Consider the following 25,012-nt stretch of genomic DNA (forward strand, 5'->3'; position numbering starts at 1 on the left):
AAGGCCCCGGGAGGAAGCTTAACGAAAAACTAATTCCTTCCATACGCGCCGAGCGAGCGACGCCACCGCGCCCCCCACTTTCTTCGGGCGCGCGAGCATCTTCGGGGAAGCGCCGGATATAGAGGCGCCACCGGCAATTACCATCGGTGCAAGCCTAATTTGACCCGACTCCGCGTGTCCCAACACACCCGGCGCAGCCTCCCCTTATGGCTCGCCCTATTGTCCGGATGTTATCGTCTTCATTTATAAAGTAACGCTGCGTTTCGCGATCGAGAGTGGACCTAGCTCGACTTCGACTTTGACTTTATCAGAGAGACACAATATTTTACGAATCAACCACGGGCTTGGCTTAGCATTAGTATTAGTTTACGACATTGTCGTGGCGAAGACTTTATGCGTGGTGCACTAAATGCGAATTTTATTTATATCTTCTGCTTGGAGGCAAAATAATTAATTTGCTGTCGAAGTCCAGGATTGAAAATGAAGGAATAATATATGAGATGAACAAAAATTGTTTCATTTCTTTAGTGTATGAGTTTGATGCTGAGTTCAATTCCTAAGAATCTGTATCACATTTAAAAAATTGGAATTAAAGAAATTCTAACGTTACGATTGTTTTTACAAAGTTCTAGGTTAAAACTCACCCTTCTGCTTGTAACCGAATATCAAGTCGATCCAATGGTGCAATTGACAAGAGACGAATTCCGATTCGAGAGCCTGCAGAAAGAAAAATTTACAATTAGCGTACAAATTAAAATAGTAATATAAATAAATGAAAAAAATAATAAGCCATAATAATAATAGCATAAATACTACTAATATAATAATAAATAAATACAAATAAATTCCTTGATTCTTAAAAAATTCTATCGTGCTCGCTTTTACATATTATTTCACTATGTATTTTCACTACACAAAATACTTAATATATTACAAGCGATATAAATTAATTAACAACGTACCATTCGATTGATCCTAATGAACTCCTCCGGCGACGAGGCCCACGGCGGTAGCTCAACATCGCCGACCGAGTTTCCGTCTTCCCGCCTACCCAACCGATACCGATTGCTGTTCACAAGCATTTCTGGCAGGAAGAAGAACTCCGGAATCAGCTCCTGTTAACAAGCCACTTTATTTATACGCGTTTCTACGTCGCTGTAGGACGACGAATTTATTCGCGAGTTGTAACAATAGCGACGCGCGTATCCTTTGCTCGCGGAGGTGTAACTAATAAGCTCGCGCGCGGGCGCGCGCGTCCTTTCCGAGTTTCTCGGTTGAAACGAACCTTCACGTCGGAAGTGTCCCGTTGGCAGTTCTTCCATGACAGGGCGATCGAGGAAAATAGTCGGTTCGGATGGTCGAACTTGCCGCCTTGGAGGGCCAAGAACATCGTGGTCATCGGTTCCTGAAATAATGATATATTACAGTATTTTTATGTCGCAAGCGTTCATTATTACTATTTATTTAGTTTCATTTTTCATTACACAGAAACGTGAAACATGATAAAATGGATGGATTTTGGTCTAGAAATTATTATTATAGTCTTCTCGCGAGCAATTTGGGTAATTCATTTTTATACTTCAAGAGATAAAGTATAAATTAATGAAATTGAAATTGGAGAGAGAAACTTTAAATCTAGGATTAAAGAGAGAAATATTATCAATTATTCTGTCTTGATATCAGAATTACCGAGACCTAAAATCGACTAGCAACTATTATAAAAATTACAAAATTGAGTTTACGTAAAACTATCATATTCGAATCATTTTCTCATGATTTTTACGACTTAGAAATGGAATATCCATGAGATAGAAGTCGGTATTTTCGGCGTCTGCTTTTCTTCGCTTTTCATCGAGATTAAAAAGGGTATCATAGGCAACGCTTCTGCATAAAAATTATACTGAATAAGGAGATATAATCAACGCTTTTTGATGAAAGTATCTTTACGACATCCAACAATTATCAAATAAAACCAGTCATTTGACCAACGATGGTAAATTCAGCGTTACACTAATTCTTTCCAATGGTCTCATCGTACTCAAATTCGCCATCACGACCAGAAGCCATAAGCACGCTGGGAATCATAATAAACTGCGTAGAGACAAAAGTGGTGGAATTCACGGGCGAGTGAAACAACAGCTCGTAAAAGCAAAAGGGCCAGGCGTTTACGCGAACGACTCGCGCGAAGAGCCATGCGAAACAGTCTATGTACTCTGTCGCAAGGGCATCCCTCTCTCCCTCTCTCTCTCTCTCTCTCTCTCTGACAGGCTGACGAATGTTAACAGAGGACCTCTCCGAAGATCGACGCGCGTTTCGCTCGCGGTCGTGGGCGTCCCGTGATTTATGGTCGCGTATAAAATTTTCGACAACTTCTCTCGGCCGTGTGCGTGCGCGCGCGCGCGCGCGGAAAGTTCGAAAAGCCTCGCGCCTTGCCGATCCCGCGAGAACCGCCATCTGTATAGGTATCGTTAACGGTATTTATAAAATAGTCCGAAAGAGACAACGAGCTGCACAGTTATAAAGCAATAAATTGTTTATGGTGCAGTATATCGTCGGGGCGAACAGCGGGGCGTCGCACGGGCAAAGGAATAATAAAATCCTTATTGATGATTTGCATGCAAATGCGACGAATGCACGCTTTCGAACGCGCGCACCGTTTACGTGAAATTGAATCCGCGATGCGCGCACGGCGCCGATTTCGCGAAAAATGGAAATCTTGACGATTACTAAATCCGTCGGATTTATTTGTTTTGGAAAGTAATCTGGTTTTCTTTAAACAGAAGAGTTAATTGTAATTTTTCAGAGCCAATTTCGTAATCGAGTCGCGTTGTTATTTTAGTAAATTCTCTACAATTTTCTCTCAGCTTTTCTCTCAGTGAACAAAAGTGGACAATTTGGGAAGAGTAGATACGATTATTCTAGCCTCGCGGTTAGTTTCTATAGTTTATTGACAATCGGTGATTATAGAAATGAACCACGGCGCTTAAATAGTCGTATCAACTCTTCCCAAATTGTCTATTTCTGTTTAAAATCTGAGGGACAATTAAGACGACTTTACTGTATATTTTAATACCTGATATAGCAAGGCTTTGTTCACGAAAATATTTGTTTTATCCTACGCGATAATTTCTGTTTGGTATATCAAATATACAAAGTCGAAAGCAGTATTTTCCATATATTTTCCTCATTTATTATTGAAAAAATATTCAACCAAAAAGTGAAATATAAAAGTCAATAAATTACTCGTACCCTGTAAGAAAAACGTCTTTCATTTTCAGCTTCAAAAATATATTTCCCAACCATCGAATATTATTCTTTAACAATCTCAATTATCCTTTAATAATCCTAATCAAAAATTAAATTAAAATTAATTTAGCCACGCGAATTTCTGCTCCGCCAAACTCAATTCCGCGCGCGTTCGTAACGCGTCTCGCGGCTCCGCGTTAAAATCGTGGATATTAATTTGAAGAAACGCGTCGTTTGGTCAACGGGCGATAAACTAGCGCGCAGAGAAGCGTTCCTCTTGCGAAGAGAGAAGCGCGTTCCTCTTGCGAAAATAGGAGCCGGTTCCTCTTGGGAAAATTAACGCTGTCGTTGGTGCGAACGGTCGGCGCGTATTTTTGCGCGGAATCGTTCGCGAAACGAGCCCGCGCGCGCGCGCGCGTCCCGTCAACGCGCAGGGAGGACGAAGCAGGCAGGCAGGCAGGAAACCCGCGGCAGAAAACAAATGCACATATTTAACGGGAAGGCGGGATTCGTTGACTCGAGGGCGTTTCGACGCCCCCAAATTAGCGTGCAGACACTACCGAATGCGTCGTCGAAATTTATGGCTCGAACTGGACTGGTCTCTCAAATAGACGGTCCGCGGACCGACGATTGTCGGGCTGTTCCTCAGGGTTTAACGATGCTCCGGGCCACGGCGGAACGACTATCGGCGCCCGCGTTAAGTCTTGTTTACAAAATATCTGCTTCGGGATGTGTAATCCGCTTAATGCGTGATCCTGACTTTTATTTATGTGGGAATGTGGCGCAAGATGGTTGGAGATTGGACGATTGAAAGGCTTAATGGGTGTCCATTAAGGTTACGTATTTCATTCGCTAGGTTTGAAGCGGGTTCTATGGTTTTGAATTCGTTTGGGTGTTAGCAAAGATTATTGAATTAGGGGTTGGTGGTTGATTGATAAATTGTATGGAAAATACTAGCAGTAAATTGAAGGGTTAATTTAATTTCCTAAGTAGATTGTACTTCAGTTGAAACTGTTCTTATGGCAATTTTGATATTTTTTTAAATAATTCCTTCGCCTTATTGCAGCACTAAAATTGTAGCAATTTGTCAACTGTTATACTATTGTATATTAGTTCTTCCTTTATTGCCTTCATTCATTCTTTTTTTTAATATTTCTATATCGTATCTTTTTGATTACTGTATTATTACTGCATTGTTACCAGCATAATTATTGTAAAATAATAGAGAACTTTAAAAATACTACACTACCAAGTTGATCATAGTGAGTGATTTCTATCTCTTTTCTTCCACAATTCCTGCTATTATAAAAAAGTCCAGAAAAAATTTTTCAATAATTGTATTTATTCAAGCATATATTATAGTAATATATGTTTAAATAAATCCAACTTTAGCAACGTTATTAAACAATATTCACAAGTCCTGTCTAAAGAATTCGGTAATTCTAGCGTAAACCAACTCTTCACACTTCAATATCACAAAATGTCACGAAAATAAATAAATATCCTCTCTAGAATTTTTTATACAGTTCAAATTGCCTTTAGAAATCGTCTTTATAGATTCTTACCACGCGGATCATCCAGTTCAGAACGAAAGTCGCGGTCGAGTAGTGCGTGCCGTAATGGAAAGGCGGTATGCTGTCGTGTTCCCAGCTCTGGAAACGTTCCTCGAAGTACGCTCTTCTGCTCGGATTCAACGCTCCAATTGGCTGTTAGAAAGCATAAGAAATCTTTAGAAAACACGTCCTAAATATTCAATATCACTTTCTTCGTTTCGTGGTATTTTTTGTTACCTTTGACAAGTCTCGATAATTGCTGGGCAGGCTGAGATCGAGCTCTTTCGTTTCGTAGTTAGTCAACACCCACGGGAACACTGGGTACTGGTTCAAGTCGTTGTATGTTCGTCCTGAAACATAATAGAGTGTTTATTTTTATGTTAAAATTTATTTATTTATTTATTATTATTTCGAAACAGGAAATGTATATTGTAGTCTTTGATACAAAGAGAACGTGGATCTTAAAAAGTTTATGGGGACTGTATGATTTATTTCCGATTAATTATTATTATTAGTATTATTGTTATTATAACTATTATAATTATTATTTCAACATTATTATGTAGTTTGCTTTAATTAATAATTCTGTCGTTGCGAAGAAGAATGGGTATTTCCTTTCTTATCAGCATTGTTCCACATTGTCTAATTTTTGTTACAATTCTGTCAAGTACATCGAATAGTTATGTAAAACTATGCAAAACAAGAGTTAGTAAAACCAAGGCTCGAGTTGCAAATTCTGTAACTAGAACAAGGTTAACCCCTTACCATACTGCAACAAAAAATTCAAATAAAAATTCGTCTAAAACTTGGTCTAAAAATCGAAATAAAAATGCTTTAAAATTCAAATAAAACTCTAATCATTAATATTTAAACTCCTTATCATTAATATTTAAAATTCTCGTCATTAATATTTAAAATTCTCGCCATTGCTACTCGATCACTCTAGTAAATTTAGCCTCAAAATACACACTAATTTCCATTCTCTCCAAGATAAAAATTGCAATAGAAAAATTCCTAATCGCAGCAACTGTAAAGAAAGAAAATTCCATGCCAAAGGGTTGAACAACGTAAGTACAAAAGAAGTTACATCTCCGTTGCAACGACGGTGAAGAAACATCCACGGACACCTGTCGTCGAATTCGGAAACCGACCAGAACGGGATAGCGCGAATTAACCTTGTTCGTAAACGATCCAATGTAAGGAGGTTGCCGGGCTGACAAACTCGCTGACGGGTTTTAATTAGCGACAGGGGAGGAGATTAGACGAAGTCAGGCTTGCAGCCCGGCTGCCGTCGCTAATGCACTTCGGAATGGGATTCGGAGATGGGGAAGGGGGGAGGGCGGCTGTATGGAAGAGTGAGACCTCCAGAAGTGACAATTTCAGGAACGATTAGCCGTCACGGTCTGAGTTATGCGCTTACTAAACGGGGAGCATCTCGTTTCCCTCGGGAGAGAGAGCGTGCATTTTCGTAAAAATAGAATTAGGCGGTGGCACTTCGCGCCCGCGCGCTTTTTCATCGCGCCGGGGAAATGTTGCCGGCAAAAAGCCGGGCCCGAGTGATTAGGAGCATCGGAAGGAGAGACATCGTTTATTTTTGGTCGACGCGGTGGACAGTTCCGGAGACGAACTGCATCGCCCCGAGTTGCATATAAATTTCTTGTAATTATACTTTCTATTTTCTTTATATTTTATTTCGGTTGATTTTTAACAATATGTATTTTTATGGTTAGGAAATTATTAGATGTATATAGCTCCTTGTATATTTTTAGAAGTCGGATGGTATAGTGTTCAAATTTAAATTTGTGCTGATTATAATTAAGTTATAATCGTATTTTTGATACTCGTAAGGTATAGTGTTTAAATTTAAATTTTTGCTAATAATAATTATATTGAATTTTGCTAGCCACTTTCCTTTATAAAATATTATAAATATATTAATATAAATACTATTAAATTCGCCATTACTAAATTATAAAATTTTCCCGAACATGTTCAACAAACACATCGTCATACTTATTCAACAAGCACGATTTTGCGAACCTTCAAATCCACGCTTCCCAAAGTACATGTCCTATAGAGCGTCGCCTCAAAATATATTCGAAATCGAAGCACCGTCGCTCGACGCGCATTGCTCATTACCGCGACTCGAAAAATTCGAGAAAGCCTGGGAATCCCTTTGGAATTCAGGGGAACGGAAACCTCACCGAATTCGCCGATACTCGACGATCCGCGTTACACAGCGAACAGGGTGCATTCCGGGTATCCAAGAATCCGGTATTCCCGGCATCAATTTGCACGACGGCAAAGTCGCCGACTGGTTGTCTCCGAGAAACTCACCGGATACTCAATTCGGTTGTGGACGAGAGTAAAAAAAGGCGAGGAGACGGGGGAAAAGAGAGAAAAGGAGAGAGGAAGAGAGGAAGACAGAGATAAAGAGAGAAAGAGAAACAGAGAGAGAGATAAAGAGAGAAAGAGAAACAGAGGAAGATAAAGAGAGAAAGAGAAGAAGAGAGAGAGAAAGGGAAACTGTGAAAGAGAGATAGAAATAAAGAGAGAGAGAGAAAAAAGAGAGTCAAAGAGTGAAAGAGAGAGAAAGAGAAAGAAAGAGAAAGAAAGAGAAAGAAAGAGAAAGAAAGAGAAAGAAAGAGTGACAAAGAATAAAAGAGAGAGAAAGAGTGAAATAGAGACAAAGAATAAAAGAGGGAGAAAGAGTGAAAGAGAAAAGAAGAGTGAAAGAGAGATAGAAATAAAGAGAGCAAGGGAAAAAGAGAAAAAAGGAAAAGAGAGAGAGAGAGAGAAAGATAGTCTGCGGTGCGCTGTGCGGCAAGGCGGTCGCCGCACAAGACTCGTCGTTGCTACAATGCGTCGTAAATCCTGACGCTGCACGACCGACGGTCGGACGTAAATAATAGTAAGGCCGCGTTATGCATCAAAGTGATTATTAATGGTAGCGTCGCGGTGAGTGAGCGCTCTCGGGACGCTCCCCGACACCGGAATGCCCGCGACACACGCGCTCCCCATGCTCACTCCGCCCCCGCGCCCGCCCTTACTTTTTTACCTACTGCACCGTTCCGCGCCGGATCCACCGGGAACAACGTTATAATAAGTGCCGGCCGCGACGAGAGGCTCGTTTTTAACTCGCCACTATGCCGAGATTTAAGGGGGCGCGTGCAACGCGGAGAAAAATTGGCAGGAAGTCCTGCGAAATGGCTGTAGCCGAGCATCGAGTCTCTTTTTTTTTTCTTGGTCGACGGCTGTTTCGCGTTTCGGTAGCAAATTCGGTAGTAAATCGTGGTTGAAACACGGATCATACAAAATTCAAGTGATTCGAAATTCAAGTCATTCAAAACTCAAATAATTCGAAATTTGAATAGCTTAAAATTCGAATAAATCAAAATTCAAATAATTCAGAATTCAGACAAATCAAAATTCAAATGAATCAAAACTCACATAGTTCAGAATTCAATATTCAAATAATTCAAAACTCAACTAATTTAAGATTCAAATAATTCAGAATTCGGACAAATCAAAATTCAAATAATTCAAATTTCAAATAAATCAAAATTCAAATAATCCAAAATTCAAATAAATCAAAATTCAAATAATCCAAAATTAAAATTATTAACGAACAAAGATTTTCATTTAGAAAAATCAATATAACAAATTATCGCGGACGAACCACTAGGTTCCGTTAATTTACAAAAAAGCATTCGATTAAATTACAGAACCCAGAAACTGTATTTTTCTTCCAGAACTTCTGTCGAAGTACTGCGCACCGTGTTCCGTCGTCTTGTCTCGGTCGTTGTCGGATCGACGCGTGGGTGGATTCCCGGGGGGGAATCGTATATGTACGCAGAAACGGCCGCTCTTAATTGGATATTAATATTTCAGCGGTCTTGGACGAGAGGCAAAAGAATGCGCCGAAGTAATTACCTCGACGGTTTAAAAAAAAAAATGCTTCGGCTGATCATTTGTTGCAACCGACGAGAGAGGGTGGACCCGATGGTTGAAATTGAAGTTGAAGTGTATTGGGTTTAAGCGGTGGCTTCGGGTCGATTTTAATTTGCGACGAAGTCGATTGTAATTTGGAATTGAGTCGATTGTAATTTATAATGAAAATGATTATAATTTGCAATAATTTTAATCGTAGTTTGCTATGTAGTCAATTGTAAATTGATATTAAGTCAATTGTAGTTCGCAATAAATTCATTTGTAATTCGCAATAAATTCATTTTTAATTCGCAATAAATTCAATTATAATTTGCAACGAAGTCAATTGTAATTTGAAATTGAGTCAATTGTAATTTGGAATGAAGTCGATTAGAATTTCCAATAAACTCAATTGTAGTTTGCAATGTCGTCAATTGGGATTTGTAAAGAAATTAATTATCATTCGCAACGAAGTGAATTGTAATTCGAAATTGAGTCAATTGTAATTTAGAATGAAGTTAATTCTAGTTCGCAATCAATTCAATTGTAATTCGCAATAAATTTAATTCTAATTTGCAACGAAGTCAATTATAGTTGGAAATAAACTCAATTGTAATTCACAACAAATTCAATTATAATTCACAACAAATTCAATTATAATTCGCAACAAACTCGATCACAATTTGCACAACGTTGCACAAAATTCGAAGAAAATACGGCTGTTCGACACGATATTTGATCGACGTTGTACAAATCTATTGTCTCGCGCTACCAAAGAATGGAAAACGGCACTCGTGAAGCTAAAACGAGAAAGGATACACGATCTCCGTGCCGGAGGAGCCATTCTGCGCATTCCACCGCGGTCTCCGTCGAAGGAGATAAACTGCGAGACGCCGTTGCATATCGAAAGTGCAAAGTTGTCGGGGACTAGATTTATCGATGCAAACGTTCCCGATAGTGTTAGGTCCAGGACAATTACCTGTCTGGGAACGTTATCGCGGTATCGCGAATATAATACAACGTCGGAATGATGAAATTACATCTTCACAAGCGGCAACCATTGTTTAAAAGAGAATCGGCTACTAAAACAACCGAGATCTACGTAAATGTCTGTATCTTGATATTTTCCGCACGCGATCGGCCCGATGGCACAATGCTAGGAAACCGTAGACTATGCAGACGTTAAACGATAAACATCTGGTACAATGTTAATACAATCTGTACACGAGCGGCTTTGGCATTTTAATGGTAAATGAAAAAATACGACTGCTGATTGTTTCTACCAAGTTGGAAGAAAATTTATGACGTGTTGTATTTAATATATTATATTTTTTATTCTGTGATATTTAATATATTATTTTCCATTGTATATTCTATATATTTATTATATTCAGTATTTTATATTCTATATTCTATTACATTCAGTGTATTATAAAACATACGATTGCCGATCGTTTTTACTAAATCGAAAGAAAATTTAAGTTCTGTCGTATTTAATGTATTATGCCTTTTTTATTCTATGGTATTTGATATATTCTATTCTATTCTATTCAGTATGTTATATTCAGTATTCTATTTGATTCAATATATCAAATTATATTATATTCGATATTCTATATTATATTCCATATTTTATACTAATCGGCTCGGTCCCCGACGTGCCTCCGAAAAAATCGCGGAGATTCAATCCAGCGGGAACGGCGTGAAACAATCTCGTAAACCAATCATCGGCGGGCAAAGGCGGACATGCCGCAAGAAGCAGCCAGAGAGATGTAATTAAACGTAAACCCATCAGCTGCGGGAGAAAGCCCGACGTAGGGATGGGGCCATATGATCGGCGGAAGGAGGACAGACCGTGCAGCGGCGTTACGTGCAACGAGAGAGAGAGAGAGAGAGAGAGAGAGAGGGTTCCACCCACGCGGAGCGATCTCCGGGGCCCCGGCATCGGGACACGCAGGCCGCCTATCGTATTTACATCGGCTCTACTATCATTAATTTTTAATAAACCGATGCGACCGGGCAAATAAACAACGGGGCCCTGTATCGCATGCGGGAGCCTGGCAGCGGGACCGGTTCGTTTTCGCAACGTGTTCTCCCGCCGGGCCTTGCCCAATTGCGCTCCTCCACCTCCTCCTTTTTCTCCTCCTTCTCCCTCTCTCCCTGGCCACCCTACCCACCCCATCGACACCACTATTTATTTGCGCAATTAATATATAACGCTCGTAAATACACGACCACCCTCTGGCATCCACGCTGCGTCCACGACGATGTACAAATAATTACGCGTCCGCGGTGATCCTCGTCATTAAGAGGGCCGGCCGCGCGTGGGCAGACATAAATCGTTCGCTTACGTAATTCGGCTTGTTCGCGAGTCGTCGAGTTCGCGGACCGATTCCCTATTAGAAGCGTAGACCAGTCGGCGACAACGTGTCGTCGATGATAGACAACGGGTTATGGCAGGTTATGTCTGGTTAGGTACTTTGACGAGTCTGGAACGCGACGAGAATTTCTGGTAATAATTTATTTAGCGCGAATGCTATTCCGTGATTTTAATTTTGTTAAAATTTCAACGATGACTACCGATGGAAAACAGGCCCAGCGAACTGTTTTATGGCCCTTTATGAGGGTGAGCCGTTGGCGACGAAGGCCCACGGATTTTTCAGCTCAAAAGCAGAAACCGGACCGCGAGGTTGCCACCTCGGATTACCACTACCACTGTATATATTTTTCTCTGTATATGTAGTTCTGTTATACATCACTTATTCTACTGGATACGCGAATGTTCTGAAGTATTAAATTGAATTAAAAATAAAGTGTATTAAAGTTTCAATTCAAAACCTTTCAACAAATTTGAATAGAATTCTAGTCTCTTTTCGACAGTTTTTAAACATTGAAGCGACTGTAGACACGCGATAAATCCAAAATTTATTATATAAAATAAATATAAAAAATAAATCTCGTTCTTAGAAAATATTACAATCAAGAAACTTCTTATCGTTGCAGATATGAAGAAAATAGTACGGCAAGGGGTTAACAACGATTGATGGATCGAGGAATGAGTTTTTTTCTTTAGAGTCTGCAATCGTTTCTTTACGGTGCTTCAACGGGTGCGAAGAAAATCGTATTAATAGATTGATACGATGCTAATTGGTTAGCTGACTTGTTGTTAAAATTATTCTCACCCAAAACCTTTTTGCCACGACCATGAAAAGAGACAACAGACAAGACATTATTTTTCCCTACAACGTCCTCCCCCGACCGAATTCTCCAACCTATTACACAGGATAACAGTAATAAAAGGGGCGGACCGTCGTCGAGAGAGAAAAAAATCATATCGGCTTACCGGTTGCGGAAAGAAAACGCGACGTCTGCGGACAGCCCCGGCCCGAACGTAGCGCTCGATTTTACCCCGCGCGCGGGTCCTGGAGCAAGGACGGAGGAGGAGAAAGGGATATCTCGACGCTGAGAAATAGAGAGAAAGAAAGAGAGAGAGAGAAAGAGAGAGAGAGCAGGACGGAGGATCTACGGTTGCACACGGGCGGATGGAATCTGTCGCGACGTATTAGGGATGTTCTCAATCAGCTCCGTGTTCCGTTAGCCACCCCATACGAGTAATCCCCCGGCTGGTGGGCCCCGGTAATCCTCTCCCGAGGGACCGACTCTGTTCCACGTTTTCCCCTCCCCCCGCACACCGCGCGCGCTCGCCTTTGTTTCTCCTTCGGTTTAATATCGGCCGGATCCCTTTTGTGCCCGCGCGACGCGAGGCTAAATCACGAAACTCGAGACTCGGCCCACCCTCCCGCGATTTTTACCGGATCACGCTTGATCAGCCCGTTTCGACAAATAACGGAGATCAGGAGCGCGCGACGCGGGGTAATTATTGGGCGCGTTGATGGACAGGTATTCGCGCGTCTCTCGAAGCCCGATGGATTTTTTGATACTGGATTACGTGGACAGTTTTTAAACGATTGGTTTAGAGTGTTAGACTATGACTAATATTATATTATATATATTATGTATATACTATTATATATATTATCATATACTATATACTATACTATATATTATCATATATTATTGTATATATTATTATATAATATTGGTTTCTAATTTTGTTTAGTATGGACATTTAAAAGCGCTTTCTATCGATATTGATCGTAGGTAATTAACACCCCTCTCACGATTCTGTAAACTTAAAAAATCACCTGTACTTAGAGTTAGTATATAATTAAAAAGTACTATTGTATAATTAAAAAGTAGTATTAATGAAATCAAAATTTCAGTCAAAATTAAATCAAAAATGTTGGCAGACTTTTAAGTACGTATATCTACGTCTATCATAGTCAATGGGTTGAACCAATCAAAGGGTTCATTATTCTCCAAAATAGAGAAAGTTCTGATCATTATCAGTAGAAAAATAAATATTAAACTGCCGAATCTATTTTGCAGAAATAACAGCACCTTTTCATGCAAGCGCAGAAAAATAAAAATAAAAATAAATAAAAATAACGAGCAAATATAAAAGCTAGATGACTAATAGAACGAGTATCTTACCAGCGATCGTGTTGAGGAACATCAGGTATTCGAAGTTCGTGATCTCCCTCCGCTGCCATTTCTGCGTCATGTTCGAGCTTCTCATTAGCTGCCGCGGCGACATCATTGAAGCTTTCCTGCAAGGACAATGTAGCGTTTCAGACTCCATACTATACAGAGTATGACATTAACAAGCGTAAATGGGAAGCACGCGGCTGCCGGGCCAGTTAATAATAATTATCCTCTGGGAAGCGATCCGTTTCTTTTCAACGGCGGGGGGAAATAATTGCGCGACGGAACGGGCGCCGCCCGCGGATAGTCAATCACCGGTCTTTTTACGCAATTACCGATGACAGTCGTTCTCGATCCGCGAAGATCTATCGCGTCAGGAGCAACGGTGCTTTATTTCGCGCCGTAAAACTGGCCCCGGGACGGTTTTACGAACGCCCGGGATCACTGATTTAGAATTTATACGGGAGACTTTAATGGCCGTACACGCTGGATGATATTAAAGGAAGGGTGGCGCGCGACGACAACCGGATGTATAAATTCCAGGCGCGCGCGCTCGCGCGCGATTCGAGCACAAATCTTGCGAAACTATGAAAAAGTTTATCACTGCTTTGAGAAAGAGTGATACGGAGGTCCTACGGCGTCGGACGCGCGAAAGAGAATTCGTTGCTGCGCGACGGTAAAATCAGCCTCGTGACAAGATACAGTCGAGTCGCGATATAATCGAATCTAGTTCGCAAATTAACCCTTTGCACTCGAAGCCATTTCAACTGCAAATCTAACATAATTTTTCTGGCTTCTGGTATTTCCATTTCATGTAACAATATTTATTTTATGCATATAATATAAAAAATTTAAAAATTCTAAACTGTAAAAATAGTTTTTATTGACGAATTAATAGCATCAAAATCGCCATATCTTTCGTTGACTTATTCGACAGAGAGAGATTTGAAAGAGGTACCAAAATGGCCGAAAATAGTGGCGACTATTTCAAAGCATATTATATCTATTATTACTTTATAAATAAATACGAAACTTGTTTTAAAGAGTAACATACTAGCTCGAAAATATAAAGTCCACTCTATGAACTAACTTGTATTATAAATAAAAAAGAGGAGAGAAACTTGTATTATAAATAAACATGTATTATAAATAAAAGTCCGCGCGAAGCCTGAATTATCTCGTGAAATCGACGTAAAATTATCTCGTAGCAAAATGGACGATCTGACTCTGATGCGCGGTCTGAACGGCGCGAATTTCGAGCGCGGTCGCGTCGTCCTCGCCGGAGCACCATATCGGTCCCACGGGTTTTCCAATATGGTCGGGGTCCGTGGAGTCGCATATATTTTTCCGGCGGCCCGTAGCATGGTACAGGGCGTCACGACGCGGATGCACGTTTTCTACACCGGAGGATTATTTTTGCTGGCCAGGAATCTCCCTCGGATCAGACGTCGGAGCCGGCCTCCGTATATTTATGGCCGGCGTATCCTTCTCGCCGGCTCTCTCTCTCTCTCTCTCTTTCTCTCTGTCTGTCTCTCTCGTTCTCTCTTTCGCTCTCTCTCTCTCTCTCTCGTACTCTCTTTCGCTCTCTCTCTCTCTCTCTCTCTCTTAATATCTCTCTATCTCTCTATCTCTATCTCTCTCTCTTTCTCTCTCTCTCCCTCTCTCTCTCTCTCTCGCTCTCACGTATAAAGGAGCGCTTTAATGGATGGATCGAAGCCTGGATACGCGAACCTGTGTTCTTCGCCGCCTGTCCTCGTCCGGCTGCGCGAGTATTGGTATATATCGAGAAAGGATTCCTCTCCTACGGAACCACACGGTCGCGATGCGAAGACGCGGAGCCTACACGTATCCTCTCAACGGAATACGTCGATACATCCTCCGCCTCGCGATCCTAATCTCTTCCGCGAATTAGTCCCGCCGCGCTGACTATTTGCTACTCCGATACGAAATATCGTCGATTATACGCTCGCGGTCTATGCACATGGACTCACTCCCTATCTTTCTTCTCCTGTCTCTGGGTTGGTCGTTTTCCGTCGGCTCGTTTTCATACAGGGTGTATTCGAATGCAAGCGAAAGGCGATTCTTTATGAAAATGTGAGAAAAGTATAAAGAACAGAATTTTGTCATTTTCGGCTTTGTTTGTGAAATAAGTAGGTAATAAATAACATAAATATAATTACTACATAAGTGTAAGTAATAAATTCGTTTTATAGGTGATGATAGAGTTGGACGAAAAATTATGTAATTATTAACGTCTGTAACTTGATATTTGTTGTAATTTATTTTTAATAATTGGATAAGGGTCTTGATAGTGATGAACGTTATTATAAATCGTTGTTTATCGTAAGTAATTTGTAATAATTGGTTAAAGAGCTTATTAATGATTAACGTTATTATAACTCGTTACTTATTGTAAGTAATTTGTAATAATTGGATATTATTATTAATTTGTAAATAAGTGGAAAAGAATCTGATTAATTAACTATTATAACTTGTTAAGGTTATTACTATAACTAATTGGCAATAGTTTATTACAGCTAACGATTATCGACAAATTAATAAAAATTTACTACAACGAACTATGAATCGACTAGCATATAAGAGAAACAAGCAAGTTATAGAGCTTTGTTTAAAAATACAATAGCCACTGTGCGACGCTCATTGAATCATCCCTTAACCATAAGTGCGTATACGTCGAAGCGGCATTTCTAACCTAATTATCTCGAAAATAATAAAATCTCATTCCTCACATTTTCCTCAGATTTTCCTAAAAAAGCATCCTCATCTCTTTATATAAGTCATCGAATGCATCCTGTATAAACAACGACTGTTAAACGCGATTAAAGATGGAGCTACGTTCGCGGCGTGATAACCGAGCGACGAACAGACATCCTCCGGTAACAAATTTCTCAATCGCTCCGCGGACGGTGCAGCACGCAACTAAAAACCTCTATTAGTCAATAACGTCGACGGATTCCGTCGTCGCGACGCATTCCGCGCGTGTTATGCCATCTGTCCCCCGGGGGGATGGAGAAGCTTTCGTGATAACCATCCCGCGTCCATTATCGTACGATCTGAATCGCATGCGCGCCGCCAAGAACACAAGAAAGTCCTAGATCCGATCCTGATCGCGATCGGAATCCCGCGGGCGGGTACAAAGAAAGAGCCCGGAATGCGGGGAGCGTGTATCCAGGATAGCCCCACGAGATCCCTTTGGATCCAGATGTGTTGGCGAAAAGGGGGGTGGTCCCCCCCCCCTTTCGGAGGAGGCGGCGGTGGCTGGTTCGCCAGCGGACCCGAAAGCGGTTCTTACCTAGTCTGCGTAATCCCGTATTTGATGCCAACGCCGACCCGCGGCAGCGCCTTGATCACCTTTTTCACCGTCGCCTGGTCCGGGAACGCGAACAGGATCGAGGCTGCGGACAAAAAGGCGTTAAACCGCGGATTATAAGCGGGTCCCCCAAATTTTCGGTCGACGGATCGTGTGTCAATCATTCGGCGGGACTGGCGGGCAAGGACGAACTTCTTACTCGCATCGCCGGCGAAACGACCGGGGGCCCCCTCTGTTTTCGCGCGTTGGATTCTTTTAACACGTAATCTGTATAACCGCCGGCAGGGTCGTTGGCCATTTGCCGCTCGCGACACTTTGCTCGCCGCTCGCCGCGGCGATGCTTTCCGAGCCGTGAAAATCGGATCGACAGGAGAGCGGAGCGTTTTCGAGCGAAATGGTTTAACTGGAGGTCCGTGCCGACAAAGCGGTACCGTCGCTGGTGACGTCTGGTTTGTATATAATAATAACACATCGTTTGGATAATGTTATTTTTGTCTATATGTGCGGAGATGTTATCCCCTTGCCGTACTTTAGCGACTCGGACTCGCGATGAAGATTTTTGCCCAAACATGAATATCGCGAGTCAGACTCGCGAACAGTTACTTGGGCCAAACGTAAACATCGCGAGTCAGGCTCGCGAACAGATACTTGGGCCAAACATAAACATCGCGAGTCTGTGTCGCGAACACATACTTGGGCCAAACGTAAACATAACAAGCCGAGCTCGCGGACTGATTTTTTGCCAGTTACGCTCGTGACTGAATGTTAGTTCCTCTCGGTACCTCAGAACAGTTAGTCACGATTCTTGTCGTTGCTGTTACGAAGCAGTTCAATTATTAAAATTTAAGAAACCCCTTCAATTTGCAAGGTACAAAAGTGTGTCGTGAAGGCCGTGATATTTTAGTATCGCGTAAAATTGACTATATCACAGGCATTGCGGGCATCTATATTTCGGATCGTATTGCGACTGTTTACAAACATCAGTCTGGTCTGTTTAGCGCCCGTTGATGCGGACCGCTCGGGCCCGAGTTTCGTCGAGCTAAATGGCACGGGAAGGGGTTAATTGAGGATAGTAAAAATTGAATGATTCGAAGCTTGCGTCCATTTGGACCCAGAATATTCACTATTTAATTTCTAATAATGTATCATTGCGGTTTATAGAAAAACTAACGTGCTTTTGAGTAAATATCTTGAATGAAATATGTTGACAGAAAATTCATAAATATTTATATAAATGGACGTAAGTATACTCTGTGATATTTTTATCAAATAGGTCCGTCATTCATTAAAAAATTAACATCTAATACTGTCTAGCTTTGCGGTACGTCTGACGGTCTAATTAGTAGTATTATCGCTGATAAATTCCTAGTGGAATATCAACCTTCATTTTACTGTTGAATTATTGATAGGTAGAATCTTATCCTCGGATAATTAACATACTAAATAATACTTATACTAAATAGTATATTATCGGGTTGTTTTCGCAACGGAAGAATATTACTAAATAATAAAAAGAATAATACAGAGCAAGCTAATAATATGATATTAAATAATAGGCTCTGAAATATCTGCATAACTAAAAATTACTTTTGAATCCTATTCCATATCTTAACTTAATAATACTATGAAAATATATCTCGCCTCTCTATATCACAGTATTTCAAAATATCCCTAGTCATGGCAAACAGCTCATAGCTAAAAACCTAAAAATTACTTTATTATTTCCACACACATACTATACATAATTTAGATTAGATACGTAAAAGTATTTGAAGAACTTCGCAGACAATGCTTCGAGAAACCTTGCTTTGATGCAAATCGGTTCTTCAATATTAATATTTCCACCGACAATTGAAACAAAAGACTGTCGGTGAATTATTAACCTAAATCGTCGGAAGCGCGGTGTGACTCATTGTATCCTCGGCACGACTGTTTTTATCTAATTGGAGAAAATGATGAATGTGAAATGACTGTGGCGCAGACACGCGGCGAGTTAAATTCGGAAATATGAAAAGAGGGTGGACGATGGACTTAATTTCACGGCTTTAATAGCATCGGCCGGATCGGGCTGGATGCTCCCTCGGGAGTTCAAAGGGTGGCGTGCGAAGCGACAGTTACCATAAATACGTGCGAGTAATTTATGTAACGCCGAATACAGCGGCGGTATATACGAGTCGGTCTTAATCAAGAAAGAAGGAAAGTAGAGGGATCACAGAGAGAGCTTGCCGGAATCAAAGAAAGCTTCGCGTACCTCTTTGCCTTTCGCGTTCGCGGCGGGCGCGCGTAAACATTTTTGACGACTCTTCAAAAACGGCCCCGTATTTTCGTATCTGTTAACCCTTCTAACACTGCGACCGTGCATAAATATTTTTGACGACTATTTAAAAATGTCTTCTTTTGATATCCATTAACCCTATTAGTTCTGCGAGCGTGAGTAAATAATTTTGACGATTCTTTAAAAATGGCCCCTTTTTTTATCTATTAACCCTTTTAGTTCTGTTCGCTGCGTAAATATTTTTTACTACACACTTTAAAACCGCCTTCTTTTGATATCTTTCTTCACTGATATGGAAAAGAATTAGCAAATATTAATTAATAATAGCAAAAATTCTCTGAGCTAACCGCTTCGCTAAAAAATTAGCCAAAATTTAAATAATCTTCCCACATATATTTATCCATTATATATTATTTCTTATTTATTAACGATCGAAATTAACAATTCTAGCAACATTACTATACCAAACGTAGTCTATATTGAAGACATCTGCATATTTTAGCTACGATTTTTTAACAAAATACGTCACTGTGCACCGTGTAAATGTTTTTACTCCAATAAACAACGGCCTCTTAAAAATCTGAAAAATCAGAACAGAAGAACAATGTCCAAGGTAGCCGTTCGCGGTATTAAAATAAAACCGCTGCAATAAATATTAATGGCCGTTAACGCATTGGTTATCCTTGCGCCGCGGAAGGCCGCGCGCATCGTAATTGCAGGAAGACCACAACCGATTAACATAAAACACAATCTGAAAGTAAAAATGATAGCTGCTTAATTTCCTATTACAAAGTATAATAGCCGCGGCTCGTAAAGATACCGAATCAAAACTCGCGAGCGAGCGAGAAGCCACACACCGTTTGATCCGAATTGCAGCGGCGTTTACCGGCGACGACGCTGGACGACGACGACGCGCATTCTTGCCGCGTGTAACACGAGCCGCGCGTGCATAAACTAAATAACTTAACCTGGCCGTGGGCTGGACCGCGATTAAATCCCGCGCGTCGTCTCGCGTTTACAGAAAAACGCGGGGACGAATCATTGTCGCGCGGGCAACGGGGGCCATTTTTCAAGCAACCGAAATCCGAGACGCCCGACGACGATGCCCTCGGACGCCCGAGAAAAAGCCAGCGATGCGAAAACTTTCGCTTAGCTGCGAGAATATGTCAGTAAATATATTTGGTTAACGCTTCGACTGTCCTGGCGAATTAACAATTTTCTGAGATTTAGGTTTAAAGATCGATATTTTATTTGAAAATAATATTTCATTACTAAAATATACTACTGGTATATAGTACTGATATAGTAAATACTTATTAATTATAACACTAATGCATAGAAATTAATTCTCAAATCAAACCATATAATTCTGTCAAATATAAACACCATAGCAACCGAACAGCAAAATCTGCGCTGCTATAATAGTTGCTAAAATAATTGCTACACAAAACAGCTCGTATCAGTGTCTCCAGATCACCAAAAAGAACATCCACGACCCCGAATAATCACGAAATAAACCGACAGTATTTTCCACGGTTCTCGCGTCGCGCCGTTCCAGCGCGTTTCGAGGCATAAAGCGACCGGCTCGTAATTTTTTCCCCCGTCTTTTATTGTTCGCAGGATTTATCGCGGCCCACTCCGTGGCATTTTACCGGTCCCGTTAACGAACGCTGCCTGCGCGAGCGCGCGCGCGCGCGTTTCCAGTAATTTTTTAATGAACGACCAACCAACCCCCCTTCACCGTTCTCGCGCGGAGATGACATTCCGTTGGGTTGCGGCGAAGCGAGCGAGCGAGCGAGCGAGCGTTTCACGACGACGCATCGAATGTCGGGGATCAGATTAGAATCGAGGGACGACCGGGCCCGGAAATTTATCTGCGCCCGTGGAGAAATAATCAGCGGGATTGCGGGGCCCGCCGGGGCCCCTCAGGTATAAGCGATTCTCCCACGTTTGTCCGAGTACGTGTACGCGCGCGGGGACCAGGGCCGCGACGATCCTCTTCGCAGGAACAACTATATTTCAAGCGAATCGGGCCGCCCGGTGACCGGGGGTCCCCCGCCGAACCGGCCCGCGAGGAATGTTTTAACACCTCACAATGAAATCGAGATAACGAACCGTCCGTTTCCTCCTTTCATAATGTCCACCGGTAACGAACGACAGAACGGTGGTTCACGTGTCTCTGTCGCGGGGCGATCGACAGCGCTCGTGGAGCTTAACGAGCGAGCAAGAAGTAAACCGGCGGGCATCATGTATCGGCGGCGTCGATGCTAATCTGGAAGATTATTGTCCCCCGCGACGGGCGCTTTTATAGGGTTGTGTTACGGGGCCGGCAATTAGACGGCGAAAACTGTAATTGGAGGGTCCTTGTAAAATGTCCTCTGGTTATCGTCGCTTCGATCGTCTTTGGAATCGCGAGTTCGAGTCTGGATTTACTAAATTGGAGATCGTTATTTTATTTTATTTTTCAATTGTAAATTGTCAGCGTCGACGTCTTGTTTTTCAAATAATAAATTATAAGATTCTAGAGAGAAATGAAGAGTGAAGTGTCTGCGCTTCGCGTGATTCAATGAAAGATTGAAAATTCAGAGAGGCGTGCGAAAAATCTTTATTCTACAGTGTCTGCGCTTCGCGTGATTCAATGAAAGATTGAAAAATCAGAGAACCGCGCGCAAAATATTTTTCTACATTGTCTGCGCTTTACCTGATTCAATAAAACATCGGGAAATCAGAGAGTCGTGTGAAAAATCTTTCTTCTACATTGTCTGCGCTTCACCTGATTCAGTAAAACATTAAAACATCAGCGAACCGTGCGAAAAATCTTTATTCCATAGATTTGCTGACTAAGAAATCATTCCTTCACTTTATTCTCCAATTGTAAATTATCAACGTGAATGTATTATTTTTCAAACAATAAATTATAATATCTGAGAGAAAAATGAAGAGTGAAGATACAATGTCTGCGCTTCACCTGATTCAATAAAAGATTGAAAAATCAGAGAGTCGTACGAAATTCTTCATTGTATAGTGTCTGCGCTTCACATGAATAAATGAAAGATTGAAAAATCACAGAGCCGTGTGAAAAATGTTTATTTTATATCGTCTGCGCTTCATCTGATTTAATAAAAAAATCAGAAATTTATAGGACAAATCTTTATTCTCAGCCTTCTTGTACCATTTTCTATAGCATCATTCTTGCATCGAATCCTCCCCGGAGTCTAATTTCCGGTCCACAAACCACGACACTCGCTGCTCCGACACAACCGAGCTCGAGTCATTGATTTCTTGGAACGGCTGCTGTTCTTTTAATTACGGACCGCTATTTTCGACAAGCTTTCCAAACGGGGTCGTCTCGTTCAGGGAACGCTATCCTACGCAACGATAGGAAAAGAATGAGGGACAGCAGGTGTAGCCGGGATCGACCGATAGACACACGGGGGTGAAAAAAAAAGAGGGGGAGGGGGACGGCGTAACGCGGAGCAAGATATTTATTGCGTAAAAAGCGCACGGGGGCGCGCGCGGCTCTCGGCGAGCTCCGGATTCCGTTTCCATTTTGCCAGATTAGATCGCGTCGTGTGAAATAATGCAGAAAGGCACGGCCGATCGAGCAAGAAACGGAATGCGAGCCGGGTCTCGGGGAGCAGCCGCCGTCGCGGCCGCCGGACTTTTACGCTCCCGGGATCCTCTGAAAACGAACGGGACGAGTCGAGGCGACTTACTTCTGCTAGCCAGGAAGATCTCGATGGCAACGTTCTGGAGCAGATACCGACGGGAGAAGATCGCGCGGATCTCCGAGAAGTACCATTTCCCGTGCAAGTGGTCGCAGTACTTCAGAACCTGGAACAGAAACGCAAACAAGAAGCGATTAGGAAATGTGATTCATTAGTTTCAGAAAATTTTGCAATTAGATAGGTTTAGAAATCTTTGGTTTCGTTTTAAAATTGCTATAATAAAACTATTTAATATTTATCAAAGACTGTAGGATTTTTCTTTAGGAAAAGTTAGTACTGTTATTACTATAACAGTTATTAAACAATCAAATCGTTTGAGAGGAACGTCCATGGAACTATAGGAGACACGGTTTCAGAAAATTTTGCGATTATATAAAATAAGAAATCTGTAGTTTCGCTTTAAAATTGCTAGAATAAAGTTATTTAATATTTTTCATAGACTCTTGGAATTATTTTTAGGGAAAGCTATTAACGCTGTTATTAATCTAACAGTTATTAAACGAATAAATCGTTTAAAGCGAATATCCACGGAGCTATTCGCAAAATAGAGACAAGAATAGTCGAAAATTGGCGACAGCCATTTTAATTGGAATTATTTTCCATTCGGTAGGTTTCTTAACCCTTTGCACTCGAGTGGCGACTCTGCAATTAAAATTGTTGCAACGCGTTCGAGAATTATTTTTATAAATATCGCCAAAGCTTAGATTTAAAAAATTATAGAAAGTGTAAATGCTATATGAGTCACTAGACTCAATTTCACGTCGATAGAATGAATTTTGTTATATAAAATGGAAATACTAGAAGCCAGAAAAATTATTTCAGATTTACAGTTGAAATGGCTTCGAGAGCAAAGGGTTAATGAAAGCTTTGTAATAGGTTTCTTAAAAAGCTTTGTAATAGGTTTCATAAAAAGCTTTGTAACATACTTCCTAAAAAACTTTGAAAAATATTAAATGGATTTCTCCTCAAAATAATTGTAATAAGAAATAAAATATTAAATGGTTTTCTCGTGTACAACAATTTCAAAAAGAAATATAATTAACTCCAACGCTTCAACTTCGCAGTAACTAAGGAAAATATAATATTCCTACTTCTAGTATCGCAGTCACGCGTAATATAATTTAAGCATCAAATTACTTTCCGGTCAATGAAAAAACGACTCTGATTCAATTGACTATGTTACAGGTTATTGGCGCAATAACGTTTCGCTCGACGCGATAAGATAATAAAGTGCAGAGTTAACCCGACCGGAGGTAATATTAAATCCGTGATAAGACACGGTAATAAAACGACAAACTCGTTTCGCTGACTGAATTTTTGCATCGGCTTGGAAAACACCGTGCTGAATTTCCTTGATTGGAACCGTACACTTTCCTCGCGTTCGATGAGATAGTACAATGTTTTGCAATTTAACAGCGTTCCGCAGCCAAGAGGGTGTTTCGCGCGATTATGTTAACCTCTTAGACGCGACGCGCCATTATAGTGGCTTTCGCAGATGTTTCTTGATTTACTCAATTGTATTATTTGTTATTAAAGTAAACGATTAAATTGGAAGTGTATGAGTACATTACATTAAGAAAAGAATATATATATAGCTATTAATTAAAAATAGCTAATATTATATATAGCTATTAATTAAAAATAGTTAATATTATATATAGCTATTCCAAAAAATAGCTAATATTATATATAGCTATTCCAAAAAATAGCTAATATTATATATAGCTATCCCAAAAAATAGCTAATATTATATATAGCTATCCCAAAAAATATATATTAAGAAAAATGGTAATTTAGTTATAAAGAATTTCATTCGCGCAAAATCCCGTGCCTAAGGGGTTAAAGTCCTCTCTCAAACGCGTCTCTTGAATTTCGAGTTTCGCCGACTTATACGTGCTAAATTAATTTGAACAGTTTTATACAACTGTGAAAGTCGATGCCGAGTTTCCTTATTGGAACTCACCTTTCCTCATGGTTGATTGAGATAGCGCGAAGTACCGCAATCTAACACGCATTCTATTGCCAAGGGATCTTTTACGCGAATACGTCAAATTCGCTTTTTTTTTAAATTTATCTTGAGTTTGTATTTCATCAATTTGCGTATGCTAAAGTAGCTTGAAGGAGTGGTGAGGTATGAATGCAACTGTGAATTGGTAAATCGGGATCCAATTGAGACGATAACATTGTCGTAAATATTTTTTATGTGGGCGTATTTTATGTAAATATTTTAGTATTGAGCTGTCAGTGATATTTTGGTGTGGATATTCTTTTATTTTGTGTGTTCTTTTAGTGTGAATATTCTTTTAGTGTGCACATTCCTTTAATTGTGAATATTCTTTCAGTGTGAATTATTGTGAACATTCCTTTAATTGTGAATATTCTTTCAGTGTGAATTACTGTGGAC

At 40.6% G+C, this 25,012-nt stretch overlaps 1 protein-coding gene across 8 annotated transcripts in view; it reads right to left on the minus strand.

Annotated features, from left to right (window-relative positions):
- Positions 1–25,012, minus strand: part of Rg (A kinase anchor protein rugose) — a 147,225-nt gene that overhangs the window by 11,141 nt on the left and 111,072 nt on the right. For all 8 annotated transcript variants that reach the window (XM_078196092.1, XM_078196089.1, XM_078196088.1 and 5 more), the window contains 8 exons: positions 22,597–22,714; positions 16,588–16,690; positions 13,284–13,399; positions 5,037–5,149; positions 4,812–4,952; positions 1,286–1,405; positions 963–1,115; positions 645–717 (listed from right to left, as the gene is read on the minus strand). In XM_078196092.1, the coding sequence (XP_078052218.1) occupies positions 645–717; positions 963–1,115; positions 1,286–1,405; positions 4,812–4,952; positions 5,037–5,149; positions 13,284–13,399; positions 16,588–16,690; positions 22,597–22,714 (937 nt within the window). The remainder of the gene's footprint in view (positions 1–644; positions 718–962; positions 1,116–1,285; positions 1,406–4,811; positions 4,953–5,036; positions 5,150–13,283; positions 13,400–16,587; positions 16,691–22,596; positions 22,715–25,012) is intronic.

This window comes from Augochlora pura, chromosome 2, assembly GCF_028453695.1.
Source record: "Augochlora pura isolate Apur16 chromosome 2, APUR_v2.2.1, whole genome shotgun sequence".
Taxonomy (NCBI): Eukaryota; Metazoa; Arthropoda; class Insecta; order Hymenoptera; family Halictidae; genus Augochlora; species Augochlora pura.